The sequence below is a fragment of the Cryptomeria japonica genome, chromosome 3 (assembly GCF_030272615.1).
Source record: "Cryptomeria japonica chromosome 3, Sugi_1.0, whole genome shotgun sequence".
Taxonomy (NCBI): Eukaryota; Viridiplantae; Streptophyta; class Pinopsida; order Cupressales; family Cupressaceae; genus Cryptomeria; species Cryptomeria japonica.
The window spans coordinates 793,707,078-793,725,109 of record NC_081407.1 but is presented as its reverse complement, the minus strand read 5'-3'; the positions used below and the strand labels follow the sequence as shown (position 1 = coordinate 793,725,109).

General features: G+C 36.3%; 1 protein-coding gene across 4 annotated transcripts in view; it reads right to left on the bottom strand.

Moving 5' to 3' along the window:
• LOC131075892 (probable Ufm1-specific protease) overlaps positions 1–18,032 on the bottom strand; it is a 206,937-nt gene that overhangs the window by 91,551 nt on the left and 97,354 nt on the right. For 2 of the 4 annotated variants that reach the window (XM_058012829.1, XM_058012830.1), the window contains exons 10-12: positions 15,823–15,911; positions 1,818–1,929; positions 1,680–1,736 (exon numbers count right to left, since the gene is read on the bottom strand). In XM_058012829.1, coding sequence (XP_057868812.1) covers positions 1,680–1,736; positions 1,818–1,929; positions 15,823–15,911 — 258 coding nt within the window. Of the gene's footprint in view, positions 1–1,675; positions 1,737–1,817; positions 1,930–15,822; positions 15,912–18,032 lie in introns of all 4 variants that reach the window. The other 2 variants (XM_058012832.1, XM_058012831.1) reach the window with 2 other exon arrangements.

Genomic DNA, 18,032 nt, shown 5'->3' with positions numbered 1-18,032 from the left:
CAATGACTGGAGTTTGCTGTTGGTGTTGGAAATAAGCCACACCCGGACTGACGATGGAGTGGTCCAAGAGGGGCCAGTAGCTCAGTGGTAGAGCTCAGTGGTATGGAAGGTCCTAGGTTCGAGTCCTAGCTGGTCCATGTCTCAACATGGTATCAGAGCCAGGTCCAGGCTAGGAGCCCCAAGCACACGAGAGGTGTGGCTTAACGGGGGGTGTTGGTGTTGGAAATAAGCCACACCCGGACCGACGATGGACTGGTCCAAGAGGGGCCAGTAGCTCAGTGGTAGAGCACTTCAGCAGCGTATGGAAGGTCCTAGGTTCGAGTCCTAGCTGGTCCATGTCTCAACATTTGCAAGGTTGCTGATGTGGATTTGATAATTTCACTTCCAGAATTCACTGGTCCAAAAGTTCGCTTGCTGTAGGTAGCAATCAATTTGATGTCCTGAATGTCTTTGCCTTAGTCCTAGTCAAATTGCCCTTCAAAAATGAATTCGCTGTGCATGCTTGCAATGATGACCTTGGCAATACTTGATCAGAATTAAAACAGCTGTCCTTGAAGACAAATTCGCTGTGAAAGATGATCGATTCAGATCACTCTAATGACTTTGCTTTGTCTTTGATTAAGATTGCCCTGCTTAAGGATGAATTCGCTGTATGAAACAAAGAATTGCTGCCTTCAATGAAAAATAGTTTTAGTTTGATCAAATGAAATGATCAAACTTCCCTTTATAGGCTATTGAATGGGTGTGGTAACTCATCACAAGGCCGACCTCATTAAATGTTTTGCAATAAGACTTAAAGGCCGACTTGGTTTATCTAAATTCACATATAAATCAAACGTTTTTCTTTCTTTAAATTGTGGGTCCCAATCAAACATATTTCCTTAAGGCATGGATCTAAGGAGGCGAAGACTGAGCACAATTCCTTAAGGTGCACATCTTGGGGGGCAAAGGCTGAGCGCAATTCCTTAAGGCACTGATTTGACATAGCAATGACTAACCCTCAAGGCTTAAGGTGCACATTCAGCATGGAAAAGGAAATAAACAAATCCTAATGCGCACATTTGGATGGTCAAAGGAAGTCTTCCATCTCTTAAGTCGCTCATTCAGGGGAGCAAACGAAATTATTCGAAGTGCTTTGGAAGCATCAAAGGAAATTGCTCGTGTTTTAAGGCCCAGCTGGAAATGCAAGGTTTAATTTGCTTTTCTTGAATAGTCAAAGGAAAGGCTGGCCTCTACGATGTGGCAAAAATTCTGGAGCAATCTCTCCATCATATAGTCCATCATCTTTATATATAAGTTTGGCAATCTTTTAAAGGACAAATCTGTCCATAGAAACCTGATTTCCAAAGTCAACTTCTTCCCTGTTTAAAAGGACTTGCTCCCACACTTTTCCTATCATGCCACAATTAGCTTTGCTAGGAAATATTTCTCCAATGGCCAGTTGAATTTCAACTATAAGAAAATCTCGGAGGTTAAATCTAAATTATATTGAATTTGTGCTAGTAATAATACTTAAATATACTCATCTATTCTCACATCTCCACATCAAGTAGAAGCATCATGATGATTGTACACTTTCTCATCTCTGAAAATAAAATGGACAAGCATTGATTCTGACTACTAGTGTGACTAATTATTGTTAAAAGGATCTAGTGATAATGTATACACATCATACCTACTTTAATATTTTCCTTTATATCTTTTCCAACTCCAACTAGAAGGCAGTAAGAGATGGTCTGAATCAAGTACAAAGATCTAGATTAAAATATATTCACTAAAAGCAAAAAGACATGATGTGAATGGAAAACCATACTTACACCAAGCAGTTTGTCTAAAACAAAGCTAAGTTCAATAGCTCCAATCCATTCCCGTGATCCAATAAATAAGGGCTCCTTATCACCAATTTCTACAAGAGTTTCTTGTATTTTTCTGTAAAAAATTCAGATGACCATTTTGTAATTAAAATCAAACTGCAAAATTAAGCTGTTCTGAAAAAATCTGAAGAAAATCTCCTTAGACATATAAGATTTAATGCAAAGAAAAAGCCAATTATTTTCTTTTAAAAACAAAGCATACACCATCACAAACTTCTCTTTCTTTCTTTGTGATATGTCTATTTTTAGTGTCAATATAATCCTGCTTGTTTACTACAGTTCCTAGAGGAAGAGTATTCTCACTCACCTAGGACTTGCAAGTATATGTGGAATCCACCTTTTCAGTTTGCAGGTGCCCCCAAAAATCATTATTTGTATAATCATGCCTCTCATGTTTGCAAGTATGCTATATTCTAATATATTCCCTTGTTTACATGAGAGCATTTTTCCTGCCTAGCAGTCATGTTTCCAACCATTTTCTTCTCCAAATGGAATTGATGCTATCTTCTGTCACACTTCTTTGATCCACCTCATGAGTGCTACTATCTAACCTATTAATTAAAAGTTAAGGTGCCCACTACCTTCCATACTCACCAAGTCAATAACTTATCCAATGATGTTTCCTACCTAAGTCACAATGTTCATGCTTATGTTTAGGAAGGATAAAGTTCAAAACTAATTTGATGGGCAATAAATTCAGGAAAAAAATCATGATTTCAAAGAAATAAATCTGTATTTTATACTGATTTGATTTTCAAAAATAAATAAACGTAGGAAAATGTCAACAATAGATACATATTAATAAATAAACAGCCCAAGACCAGTATTCAACACAGTCCCTTCCAGCCAGTGGATATCATTCATTATCTCTGCCGCCGACTTCAACAATACCCTAAGCACCAAGCAAAATGGAGGATTCAATTTTCAAAATCCACCACTTCCCAGGAATAGACTGGACTTTTGCTGTGGAGGATGACAACTCTGACTGCACAGAGGAGGAACTTTGAGCAGCAAGTTTCAAATATGGTCTGATTTAAATGAATATGTTAATATCAATGTTGCAGAACTATTAAGGTTAGGAGATGTATTGTGAACAGCATCTAATTAGTATCTGTATTTCCTCTTAGAGGTTTTTGTTTAGCACATGTGGGATTATGTAGTATATTTCCAGTGGGGTTTTTTGATACCCCAGACCCTCCATGATGGACCAGCCATAGCAATGTATTTCCCTAGTTTAATATAATGGGTATGACCTCCAAGGCTAATTTTGCCAATCAAAATAAATAATAGAAAAATGGAACATGGCTCTAATTCATCTATTGCATGCACCAGATGGAAAATTGTGAAACACCCCAGTGGTCAGCAGAGCTCTTATCAGTCCAAGGTGGATTTGTAATCTTGTAGTTTGTTGTCAGAATCTAAAATAGTAAAATACATGTCGACACGCTGTTTTTTCGCATTCTTTGTCAAATTCTCAAAAGATCTTTAAGGGAAAGATGCAGAAATGGGGATTGGAAATCCTTATCCTGAGGGCCAAAAGGGTGGAGAGGGATTTGTAACAGAGAGATTATTGTGGAATATAATGATTTTGTCATGTAGCATATATGAATGGTACCTGGTCGTGACACTTACCTCCTCTATCTCAAGAAAGCCCTCCCGCACCTCCCATGAAAAATTTAAACCCACTGGTCGGGCTTCTGGCAAGTAAACAAGGAGACAATCATTCACTAGATTCATGAGGAAGCGCTGTTGATGGTTAAGTATGAGCAGAGTAAGTGGTAGCTCTATTGCAGTCATGCCTCCTGCAGAATATGGTTTCGCTCCTTCAAACAGTGGTGCATGTTTTGGAAACTAGGTGCTCTCCTCTTATAGCTTAGGTGGCAGCTCCTCCCTTGGTTACATGGACATGTTTTGCATGACTTGTTCATGTCCATTGGTTTCCATACAAACTTTTGTTTAATTTATGTTTTAGAAACTTATATTAAATGATCTATACATTACATTTAGCATAATTGTCCTTACACAATATAGCCGCCTACTTAAATGCTGTAGTATTAAATGTTGGATTTTGGGCATTGGATTGGTCACACTCTACCAATGTTTAGGGATTTTTTGTAAATATGTTATGGTTGACTCTTGTAATTGAACTCATTATTGCTAAGACAAATCTTCTATGTAATGTCTTTTTGTCAATCAACTAATGATAGGATGAACCTATAGAACCTCATTTAAAGAGCAAGAAGGTTATTACAAAAACCAAAACTTTCCGGAATCATTAGTTTGAGTTGCAAGCCCCTGGGTTTATGTGTTACCATCCTCCCCCTTACTACTAACATTGCTTAGAAGTGTCCCTTAGCACCAAGTGCAAATTATACTTGAGACTGAAGATATAGATTGAAAAGTTGTCAATTACTCACGTAAAAATATCATAGCCAAGAAATTCACTCCTTTAGTCACCTATGCCACCAAGTTTTCCCAAGTTTTGTATTTGTTTTTAATTTGTCAGTTTTTGTTGAGTCACCAAGTCCGAACCAAAATTGTCTGCCACGTTTTGTTGAGCCATGATTTTCAAAACTATGCACAAGAGCAGCAAAGGATATTCAATATCTCTGCACTTTGGATAAACAAGAATCACCAAAGAGGTTAATCCCTCTTTTTATTAAATGTTGTGAGCTGCTTTGAATTTGATTTCTGATATTTTAATAGTATGATTTTTATTCTTCATTATCTTTTTTGAATAGTATTTGCAACTTAGACCTAGTAGCTTTATCAATTGGACAATAAAGTCCTACTGAATTGTCTTTATAACTAATCTTAATAGAAGGCAAAAACAATAGATTAAAATAGATTGTTGGATAGCTAAGTTACCAGTCTACGTTCGGGTTTGGGGATTTGGTTCACGCATTCAATCAAAAAGAAAAAAATTGGGTCGATTTTGTTTTAGGTTTGTCCATACAAAACCATATAATAATCAGAAATATATACGTATTTGCAGCAGTAATAAAGTTTAGAATACAACACATAGCATCATATATTGTATAATAAACAAAACCACGATTTTATTATGTATATGTATATGTATATGTATATGTATATGTATATGTATATATGTATATAATATATATATACGATGTCAATCAGTCAAACTTGAATGTCATGATATATATTATGTATTGAAATTAAAAAATAATAATGTCAAACATCAACAATAGACCATCACTAATCAATCATCATCATATGCTTCTTCAAAAATATAATCATCACCATCCATATTAGATTATGTAGGTACTCCTAAATTACCACAAACAGTGGCCTGGCACTGACACTCTCATGCTCACTAGCTGGCTCATCTTCAACATCAAGTGCTGCAAGGTGGGAAGTGGAAGCATCCAAGTCAATATGCTTTGGCTTGATTTCCCACTTCCTTGTAGCCACTTTGTTCATCTGAAAAGATGTGCAAGTTTGAATGCGCACACACTAAGTCCCATATATTTTTCAGTGTAGTTCATTGCACTTTACTAACTGGATGAAGGATTTCGTGCTCTAACTCCTCTCAAATGTACATGAACTAGCAACCTATTAGGACACAGTTAGAAAGATAAAGAGTTCTACAATATAAAAAATTAAATTATATAATATAAATGAAACTTAAAAGATAAAAGAATTTTTTGTTAAAACTTACTTGTGATAAAATATTGATCACATCAGGTAGGTGGGTGAATGATTGGCCATGCAAGTACTACCAACTATAACCTTACACTTTCACAAACACCATCAATGCTAAAAGCATTGGACCATACAAAATCCATGAACTCAATCCTCACTGCATTCCATATGTCAAGATCAATGAAGAATCTACGAAGTGTTGCCTTGTACCCATGACTAACTTCAACATTTCTATATGTGGCAATTCTTGTTGACTAAAAAAGAGCTCAACACTTAATGAAAAGGCAAGAAGATGTAACGGAATGGTCAATTTGTTCCATCTCTCTTCAATAATTTTGTGTAGTTGTTTGAATAGAGTTTCTTCAAGATCTTGTTCTTTTGCATTTATGATGGTTTTCATCTTCTCAATCATTGAGTCGATATCATCATATATCTCTACCAAAAGGGGTATCCATATCAGTATAATAGATCATACTCAATATGGCTTAATGAAACTGAGAAGATATTCAACAAGATCCCACCAAATTTTATCTAGGATCATCCACTTAGTTTTTGCTGCCCTTGTACTGCTAAATTGCCTCTATATGAACCAATTTGGGCATATGACCATTTTAGATAGTGCATAACAAACCTTCGCAAGTCATCTCAAGACAATTGTGTTAAAGGCAAAACGAGTCTCAACAATTTATTTGAAAATCAAAATTAAAATTTACAACAAAATAAAATTAAAATTTTACCAAAATAGAACATATTTATTGAAATAAATCTTATAGCTTCACTTACCTTCAATAACTCCAATTCCGAGAATATTTTGAATATTCCTTGTGACACATAGTGGTTGGTGATGAAAATTGGATCTCTCTGACCTCGCCATACACCAATTTGATCCAATCAATTTTGGTGACAATTTTTTTGTAGCATGAAGTTGGGCGAGTGAACAGCACAAGGTGTCCAAAAAAAAATGTGAACAACACTCCTCAACAAATAACCCAACCGCTCTACAAATTTTGACATTGTATGTTATGACTTTGTTGTGACGTTTTCACACATCGCCCCATTGCAAATGGGGACCCATGTTTTTTGCTTTTTAGGGTTTGTTCTTTAGGTTTTTTAGGGTTTTGTTAGCTAGCCTTTGCATTTTGAACGTCGCCCAGGGGATCACATGGATAAGCAAGTCCGGCTTGAGTGAGGTCCTGATCCTGAAATTTGGCTAAGTCTGGAATGTCCTGACCCTGAAATTTGACTAAGTCTGGAAACTGAAAAACCTCCAAAAACTAGATTTTGCAATATAACTCCTGGAGGTCTGAAACCACTCTCAAACATCCTGAAAGTATATATGGAATATAACTTAAAGTAATTTCCTTCTATGTTTCTTCTTTCTTATACTTAAATGTTATATTCCATAGAAATTATCCTGATAGAGAGTGCGAAAAGTCAAATTTCGCTCGTGTCCTTCTCCAAGGGTCCAGAGCGAAAATGCTTAGTTGAGCCATTCCTGACCTTGTTTGGACGAATCGAGACATCAAAGGCATGGTGAAGGACGAAATGAGCATGATAGAGCATCCAGACTTGATCAAAAACAATGAAATGATGAAGTTTTTGCCTAGAAGGTCAAATTCGCTCCTGTCCCTCACTGAAGGACCAGAGCGAAATTCTTCATAAGGTACGATCTGGGCAAAGATCAAGTCAATTTTATGTTTGAAGGCAAGGAAGGAGGTGAAATGAACTCATTGAAGATAAATTGAAGATTACCAAATGCCATCAAAGGACCAAAATGCTTAAGTTCGCTCCTGTCCCTCAGGAAGGGACCAGAGCGATTTTTGTTATAGATGATTTTCTTGCCAAGTTACAACCGATCTCAAGGCATGAATGAATGAAATGAAGTATGGCGAGACCATCGAAGATAAATTTTGAAGGTGATAAAGTAAAATGAAGCCCACAAGAGCAGGATCGCTCCTGTCCCTCTCCAAGGGACCAGGGCGATATAATGGTTATATTGTCGTTCCTCCAAATTCAAGGCACTCCAAGACGAAGAACAAGGTGGTGAAGACATTTTAAGACATCTCCATCAAGCGCAAAGAATCAAAAATTGCCAAAGATGAAGGATTTGTACCAAGACATCTAATTCGCTCCTGTCCCTCAGGAAGGGACCAGAGCGATATTTCCATAAAGGCATAGATTTCAAAAGTTAAGCAAGTGTCAAGCGACCAAGGGGATCAAAAAGACTACGTTTTACACGATGAGGACAATTGCAAGTTGGAGAACGCAAGCATGAACCCAAAGACTTGAAGTTCGCTCCTGTCCCTCTCCAAGGGACCAGAACGATGTTTATTATATTAGCCAAATCCCTCAAAAATCACGTAAGGTCAAGGTTTTGCAAGGTCGTATGAGGTCCAAGGCATGATTAGAAGGTGATATACAAAAACTTCAAACGTTAAAAGATCCTTAAATTGAACACAGAAGCTATATCGCTCCTGTCCCTCTCCAAGGGACCAGGGCGATTTGTATGGGATCCTTCATTTTCCTTCAAGTTCATGCCAAGTCAGGGTTTTTCGGGGTCACACAAGGTATAAGGTGTCATTTGAAGATGATATGCAAGAGTTTTGAACGTCAAAGTGTTACCAATTTGTGCAAGGAACTCATATCGCTCCTGTCCTTTGGACAAGGACCAAGGCGATTTCATTAAAACACTCATGATCCTTTAAATGCATGTCAAGGCAAGTGCACGTGAGATCAAGGACGTCCTTCAAAAGGCAATGAACGAAGAATCAAAGTTGAAAGATCACACATTTTGGCTAGAGCTTCCAGATCGCTCCTGTCCCTCTCCAAGGGACAAGGGCGATAATCTTTCTAAAGTCTAAATGCCTTGTAAAAAAAAATCAAGTGGGACAAGCATGGAATGAACAAACAATGTTATTATTCGCCCTACAATGAAGATTAGAGATTAAAGATGCCAAGTCAAGGAGAAATTATGAGGATCGCTCCTGTCCCTCTCCAAGGGACCTGGGCGATATTTGCCAAGACACATGTTATCCTTCAAAGATCATAGCAAAACAAATTGCACAAGGTCTAAAACGCCATTTGGAAGGCAAGGAACGAAGAGTTAGAATAAAAAACGATGAATTTCAAGCTAGAAGACAAGGATCGCTCCTGTCCCTCTCCAAGGGACCAGGGCGATAATACATCCAAAGGCACTCATGCACACATGCAAGTCGATCTAGTTTGAAGGACCTAGCGAAAATGTCTAATTCAACGTGGAAATAAATACTTTGGACGTCAAAATTGCACGAATCAAGACCAAGAAGGTAGATCGCTCCTGTCCCTCAGTCAGGGACCAGGGCGATGAGGTACGTATCTTTCCATCTTCAAAATATTTTGGCGCTCAAACACATTTTTGAATTTATTTAAATGCTAGAAAATTCGATAAGATTGAAAATTTAATTAAAAATAGCATTTAAATATTGCATTTAAATATTAATTATTTTTTGCCTTGTGAAAATCGAATTTGATTAAATTAATTTAGAACGATGGCATTTAATAATTAATAATTAATTAATAAAAAAAAAAAATCAAAGGGAGCGCTTGGTTTATAAAAGTCGGCCTTGTTATTTATCAAAAAATCGTTTAATTTGCTTTATTTTCACAAAGTCGGCCTAAATAATGATGAGAGGTAAGCACCTATAAAGGGAAGGTGGTTTATTCATTTCAAATCATCATTTAACATCCTTCATTAGCATGCGATTTGGAGAATACAAAGGAGGTACGAAATTGTCATTCAAGAGGAGGGCGCACACATCATCAAAGGAGTGCGAGCTTAGTCTCAAGTTGGGCGAACTTGCCAAAGACCACGTCAAAGATATCCTCAAGGGTGATGAATTGATAAAGGGATCGTTCATTTAAAGGAGATCACGTTGAAGCCATCTAATTTTGATTTTGCCTAGGCAAATTCCTTGTTTTGCATTCTAGAGTTAGCTCTCAAGAGAGGTATGGCGATATGGATTTATAGTTTTGATTTTGATTGTTGATCGTCATAGCCTTCAAATTTTGAATTTTGAATTTTGAATTCCAGTAGCCCAATTGTTTTTTAGGAAATAATAACTCAAGGATTTATTATGAAGTTTCCTAAAAATTAATCTAATCTATGTTATATATTGCAAAATCATGGTACTAATTTTGAAATGTTGTGTAGGCATCAAATGGAGATCTCTTCAAGGAAAATCAAGCCGGATCCAGGACGGTCTTCGCCAGGACGATCTTCCCCAGGACGATCAAGTAAGGACATGGGCAACCTCTTTCAATCCAACGTTCCAAGGCGAGGTACATCATCATCCTGCACATCAAGGACACAAGGAGTTAGAACAAGGGCTCGTTGAAGAAGCAAATAATTCCAGATGAATTAATTAAAGCAAGCTTCTCAACAACATCAAGTTGAATATTTACCAAAGTTACAAGTGTCAGATGAGGTGGCATCCTAGTCATCACGTCTCCAATCAGTGAGGTCCATCTCAGCATGTCCAGATTCAATGTACTTAACTCATGGAAGGTGGCACAAACTCTGATGTACCTACCCTGGCTATCCATTGGTCGATTTTTCTAGAGGGGACATGTGTCCAAGCAATACAATTTTATCATTGGTCAAGCATTAAATGTTATGTAATGGTTGTAACAAACCCTAATTAGGGTTTTCATTGTAAAATCTTGGCCATTGATCTCGAATTGATCTAAGCCATCAAATTGTATTGTGGGCACTATATAAGCCCAGGCATTTCATTTGTAAAGGTTAATTAGCAATAGCTAGAGAGTTAGAAGATAGAGAGTAGTTAGAAATTGATAGAATAGCAATTAGAGTAGAATAGGAGGACAAGGCAAGAAATTGTTGCCATTGATTGTAAACAAACTCCATTTTCATTGAAGTAATGGTGAAGTGTGTCGTTTCTTGCAATTTGCATGGTTTCTTGTTGAGTCTTCAATCTTAGATGGTAGATGATTAGATGAATGGAGGAAATGTGATTGATTGATGGTGGAATTCGTATATCCATACTACTAGCAGTTTGTTGATTGCAGACTTGCCTTGTGTAGTCAACTGAAATCGTTCAGCTTAAGCTCAATTTCAATTTGTTGCCTCTTCATTGATATGCATCAACTTGGATGGTATCTATGCCTGCGGTGATGATTTGAACATCATAAAGCTTCCCTTAGAAGATCACACTAGTCTTGTGTAGATGTTCCATTGATGTCAAAACAAGATCTAGTTAGAGTTTCATCAAAAATCAAGTCATTGCTCCTACATTCTTAGTATTAGGATTAGATCCTCTCTTCGCCCTTATCCTTTTTTTTCATTTTTTTTCAAATCCAAGTTAGTCAGAGCCTGTGTCCAGCAAAGCAGATCGGAAGTTCAATCATCACATGTAAGTCCCCTTGTGATCCCAGCAAATCACATCATACCACTGGAGCTTGTCCACACGTAGAGACCCTACATCAAAGAACCTTGAAGTTTCTCCGATTGATCCTTTTCGCGATATCTTCAGCATTCGGAAACTTTATTCAAGAGAGGATAAGGTACCCTTGGGTATTTTATTTTGTGTATGATTGTGTACAAAATACACGTCAACAGACTTGAACAATGTTTTGAGGCCCTGCTTCCACAATTGCTATCATAAGAATGTTAGAAAAATCATGCACTATCCTTCACCTCCCCTTCACAATCCCTCGTTGTCAAAAACATTTCTCCTTTAGCGGGACACTGCAATAATATTAATCAATGGCCAATTCTTGCATCTTTCCATCCATCGAAAATAACGGTCACCCCTTTGATAGCCCACGAATCCCCTATGGACTTCAAAGATTCTTCTACTAACTTCACCTCTTTTCAAATGAGGTGCTATGTGCTCTCTCAAAGCCCAAGACGGAACCTCGTCAATTGCTTTCACTATTTGTTGCCAATAGAGTGAGTGAACAACATTGAAAGCCAATCCCTTTGTACAGAGAAATCTCACTATGTGTTGATCAGCAATATCTTGAGACTCGTTCTAAAATGCCATTTCCAGTGGTCCCTTCGATCTCTTATGTGTAAAACCCACAGGTTGTTCTTCAAGTGTAGCCAAAAATAGGTGGCTCTCTACAAGTTGAAAATTAGAAAGTGATGGAGGGGGATTCATTCCTTGAGATCCTTTCGTCAACAGAGGATGATTTGATTTGCAGCCTACTACTTGTTATGTTTTTTTCCTACTCATTAATATATGCCATGAGTCATGCTTCTAGAATGGATAGACTAGGTTTTCCTAGGAAAGCTTTGATGCCTACTCCAAGGTTGTGGCACAAATGGCCTTTTACCCAACCATACGAACCTGAATACTTACCCACTACAAACCCACTACAAATCCAGAGATAATACTCACCACCTAGAACTTGTACCATATCAACATATTTCCAAAGGACAGAATTTGGATCTATTTTGAAACAAGGTCAGCCCATAGAGCTAGAAACGGCTGCCATTGGAATCCTTATGACAACAAGTCCAATAAACAACATATTTGAAGAATCAAAACAAATGAAAACAAATATATACATACAACTTAACTCATTTTTTAAAAGTAAGCATGTGTAAGAAATTCAAAGAAAAATAAAAACAAAACAAAACAAAAGAGTTCATTTGTAACAAGAAACAATGTAGGAAAAAAAACCAAAAACATCAAATAAACCCAACTCTTTTACAAAAATCTTCCTATACGATCTTCTTGGCAACAAATGGGCTCTTGCAAATGCATAGGAATAGCAAACCAACCACTTTGGAACAATCACCAATTAATCTTCAACTCTATTTGTGCAATGGCAAGCAAGAACGAAAGTTCAACAAGGATGAAAGATATTTTTGTTTTGCATTCCCAATAAGAGAAATGACTTTCTTTTTGTCTTTAATGATGTTTTAGGGCTTAGGGGGATGTTTTTGGGTTTTCAAACAAAATAAAAAGTCAAATTGGAAAAAAAAAATTAATGGCCAAATTCATTAGCTATACATGGAAGGCGGTGACATTTGCTACAGGTTCACCCCAGCTTGTCCTAAACGAACCCAGGAGTCCAAGACAAGACCCTGGACGACCCCCAATTCAAACCACACCCAAGGCTGAACTGCACCCAAACCAGTATGCCCCAAGGCTTGAACTAGTAGCACAAATTTAAAGCATAGTTCCAAAACTCTACAAGTAATCGTGCATCAAACAACCAGTCAATAACTCGCATTTCAAACAATTAGTCAAGTAACTCATGCTATTACTTATAGCACTGGGTAATCACCAAAAATGCCACCATTTTTTCATCAAAACTCACCAAACTTGAAAAAAAATTGGAAAAATCATAAGTATTTCTAGTTAGACTCCCACGGTTAGTTTTTTTGTTATCTGTGACAGGGTTTTCCTGGATAGACTAGTTTTTCATTTCTGCAGTTGATATTTCTAATGCCCACAACTAGTTTTTCATGTGTACCCTTAGCACCAAATATTTTTCAAATCTTGGATATTTTTTCCACTATGCTCTGATATAAATCCTTCCCGCACCACATCAGCTAATCACTGCATCATGCCCCCTCCTTGATCCTTGATGGTTCTTGATAAATATATTATACCACCAGCTATGTGAAAACACTTGCAGTGTAAGGCAGATAAGGTTAGTGAATAACGTGCAGGAACTTGGAGCAATGGCATGGCAGAAGTAGCAATTACCCAAAGAAAATTTTTATTCTCAAGTTCTATAGTTTTCAGTTGCATAAAAATTTAGGGTTCAAATTTTATTAAAAGCAAGTACCTTATTATTATGATTTTTCCTTTTTATGTGTTCTCTATATTATTATTATTGAAATTTTTATGGGCTCAAGTTAACAGAGGCAAAGACAATGTTGAATTCACTTTTTGGTCTAGGATAACTATTGAGCTCTAAGTTTGATTTATATATAAAGGAAAACAGTAATATGTTCACTAAATTTGGTAATATGTATGTTCTTGATTCTTGAAGAATACTTATTCAAATTTCTATGTTTTTATTGCCGAGAATGAGTTTATCATCTATGATTTTAAGAAAAGCTAAGTTGTACACCTAAGTTAACAGTTGTGGTATGGGTGCAAGTATCGATTATGATGGTATGGCAAAAACAAACTCCCTTCAATATGGGTACAAGTCTGCATAGATATTACATACACACACACACACAAAACAATGATGCACATAATGGTGGCGGCTATTCTGGCTCCAAAAACGCACTAACGTACTATGGAAAGTCGCATAACACGCAGTTATGGATGCATTACAAACCGTTGATCGCAAAAACAATGGCTGTGATTTTTCAACGGTGTCAATAACACGAACGACGGTTTTCGAGCCAGAATAGCTGCGTCCGCACATAATTAACAATAAATATATATATATAGAAATACCTAATAATTTGAAAAAAAGAAAATACTCATAAATTCATAATTCAGTGATTTTTTTAGTGGCGTATATTCACAATTGACTAATAGTTGAAATTTGGGAATCAAATTTAGGCTAATAGTTCAAGCTATAAGGCAACCCAAATTGCCATTTTTTATGAAATCTTATTTTAATCTTATTTAAATCGCCAAAGGATTTACTTTATTAGACTTTTTAACTTAAAAGTTTGCCACAATATTGATACATGATTAGATTAGATGCACCTAAATTTTATAAGTTATTGTAAAAATATAAATTAATTCACCGATAATATCATAATTATTAGTTACTTTAAAACAATTTCCCCAATCTTCAGTTGCAACCATTGATCTAAGATATAATCTAACGGCCATCATTGTATTCTGCAAGGTCAAATGTACCTACAATTTGTAATGCTGATGGGGCTCAAAATTGCTTTTGGATCGATGATCTCAATAGAGATCAATGGTCTAAAAGCGAATTCGGACCCCATGAGCATTACAAACTATGCTTATATTTTATATCACGAAATAAAATGAGGGTTGGTAGATTATATTTTAAATCAATAGTGGCAACTAAATATTATAGAATTTACCCCTTAAACACATCAATCATTTCCACCCTTGGGCCCCTACGTTTAAATAAGAAATTGTTTATATTTTTAAATGCACAGATTCGCCATAGTAATTAATGCATTTTCCTATTATTTGCCAAGATTCACCAAGATTTTCTACAAAATTTTAGTGATGTAAAAAAATATCTCCAATAAAAGAAAAATTGCAAAAAGGAAAGATTTGCCAATAGAAATTAATACATTTTTCCAAAAAATGAAAGATTTGCTAGGATTTTATATTTTCTTTTTCGGGGGGCTTTACTAAAGTTATCACTAATGTCAATACACAATGAAAATTACAATCAATATTTAATTATCTTCATACTGCTCTTCATCAAAAGCATTAAAACATTTGGTTCAATTTCAGTTGACCATAATGAATTACAATGCCCACTTCCACTAGCCATTTACCATTTCAATGGAACCATAATGACTTCCAATGCCACTTCCACTAGCCATTTACCAAGCTGCCTCATCTAAAGATAATTTCTAGCAAGTTGTGCAACAATAACATCTAAGTCAACCAACTCAAAAGTTAGATCCCAATTCTTTGTCATGACCTCATTGTAATCAAGTTTCTTACATGACAAGAGATCCTAACAACTAGAGGGGGTCTGGGAGTGGAGACCCCAATGGGCTTGTGGGGCAAAACCCCTCATGGGGGTTTGGGGAAACCAACCCCAACAAGCTTGGGGCTCAATACATCCAAGCCCAAATTAAGGTCTTTGGAACCACACAAACCTTCATGACTACACCATTTTCACAATTTTATCACTTCAGGATGAAATTATGTATGTAGGCACTTTTTTGTTTATAAAAATGTTTTTAGAAAATAACTTATTTTCAGAAAAAAAAAAATTGCAGCCCTTGGGTCCCCCTGGGTTCGCCTGGGTTTGGCCTAGGGTCCATCCCGGGCACCCTAGGTTCACCTGGGTTTGGACTCAAGGGCTGCTAAAAAAATGGGGATGGACATTGGGTGAACTCAATGGGGAACCAGCCTAGGACCTGGACCCAAAGGAGATTTTAGAGAACCCGTAAACATAGTTGTAAAGCAATAAGTATTTATTACAATATAAGATTCATAGAACAAACTTAGAATATATAAGCAGGGAGCATGGCATTCTTATTTTAATAAAAAACCAAAGAGAATAAAATATTGGCTCTTATGAAGACACTAGGAGAGGTATCAGTTAACATTATCCACAGCTGTAAAAAATGCTGTTCACTAACCTGTGAGATGGCACATCAACTGAGGTGTATTGTTGAAGCCTAAACCATGATATGATAGTTTGCAAAGAACGGTACGCACAACCCCAACCCTGCCATCCAATCAACCAACATAAACAGTGTATAATAAGAACAAATCACAATAAGTGAGTAATGTTCATGCTACCAAAAATCTATTCAACAATGTAAAACATTTTCACGACGAGATTCTAGAGAAATAAGGCTCAGTTCCTTTGTAAGTATTGTCAAGTAAAGATTAAAATATTACATAAAAAAGAAAAAATCTTGTTGTGGATGTTTACAAAACAACATTTTGTAGGTGGCACAGATAGACATCAAAAAGGACTTCGAAGAGTACAAAAGTTAAGCTTTACACAAGAAACAGATATTTTGATCTAATTTTCCTTCTTGGTGTTACCAAAAAAAGGACATAAACTTCTAGCATTACCAAAAACATATGACCAGGAAGGTAATCTTTAGCTTCATGTGTTGTTTCTATTAAGGTTGCAGTGTCGTTTCCAATTGTGAGGGCCAGCAAGCATCTTTCTTTTACTGTTCCAAAACCCCCCCTGGGTCCCCCTTTGGCCTCCTGGCTGCATGTTCTGTTGTTCTTCATGGCCTGTGCTTTCAATGAAGAAGAAATCTTTGGACCCAAACTAAATTTTGAGCTATCTCTCTATGGTTTCTCCACACTGACAACTCTTTCAGTTGCCTCCATTCTGCTGAGAACACTCTCAAAACAATGCCTAAGAAATGCAACAACTTTCTCCTACTCATTCAAGCTATTAATTATAGCATATTGGTTATCTTTAATGCCTTGGAATTTTTTTAAAGCAGGCTTAAGATTTCTTGACAGTAACAAATCAAACTAAAATTGGTACATTTCTAGCACAGATTTCTTTCCCTCTTTCTTGTTTTGTTTTCCTTTTTAACCCCTAAGCTATTTTGTCCCAAATATTCTCCTTTCTAACCAAATAAAATTCCATGAAGATGAACTAGGAGTGAGTAAATTTTTAAGAAAAATAGATAACAATGGAGATTGCTGGATTTTGGTACCATATGAATGACAAACTGTGCTTTTGTTTTCCACCAGCCATCATGGGAGTTTTTTTGTTCTATTTTAGGTTCCTAATTGATAATCCAGAAGAAGCAGCACCAATGAAAAACATACCACATTCAGCTCTTCAGAATTTGTATGTTGCCTATGAAGATCCAAACATGTTTTTCTATCTTGCCAAATCAGCAAATATACAGGCTGATTAGTGGTACAAAACGTGCTAGACTCGGATACTGGTTCGAATTACATGTGGATTTGACTAGGTTTCGATTTTTTCCCACCGAAAACAATTCCACCCTCCACCAATCAAACCGACTAACTCCAGCAATGACAAGGCAATTGCAAAGGTGGACACAATTTTAAAAGACTTTTTTTTCTTTTTGGACCAAACAAAGCCCTAAACATTAGCATTTTTGTTATATCATCAATTTAATCTATCACAGGAGGGAAGAATGACTACAACTGGCAGACAGAATTTAAACACTTATTATCTCCTTTGAACATCGCGCCGCTACTGCTCAAACACAATTTTGACCATTTTGTCAACTTGGTGTATTGGGATGGTGCTATACTAAACATTATTTCAAGCTCAAATCATCCACTATTTATTGGCAGATATTTCCAGCTCAAACTAGCAAAAATAAATTCTTCAGTCTGCCACTTACCATTTAGCATTTAGGTTTACTAATTACAGCATTAAATTATTTAAGGTGAGGCTTTAGCATTTTATTAATTGAAGATACTATATTTATTTGAGTATAGATATTAGTTACTACAAATACTATGGTTCGACCTATACATAACTAGTAATTCTATCCATATTAGTTACGATATTAATATGGTAGAAATAATATGGTATTTAATATGTTTTTTCTGAATATAGTTTAATATATATAAATATTGAGATGATATAGATAGTATGATATTAATATAAAAATAAATTGAATATACTTCAAAAAATAAATTTCATATAGTATTAATTTTATATAAGTATACCATTAATACAATATAATTTTTAGGCTGCAAATATCATAGTTGGAAAATTCCGCAGACGCGCCAAGACTCGCGAGTCCATTGGCGGGCCAAGTCGACTTGCCATGGACTCGTGAGCTAAGTCCAAGAGAGCCCATCTCCAAGACTCCCGATTTTTTGCAGA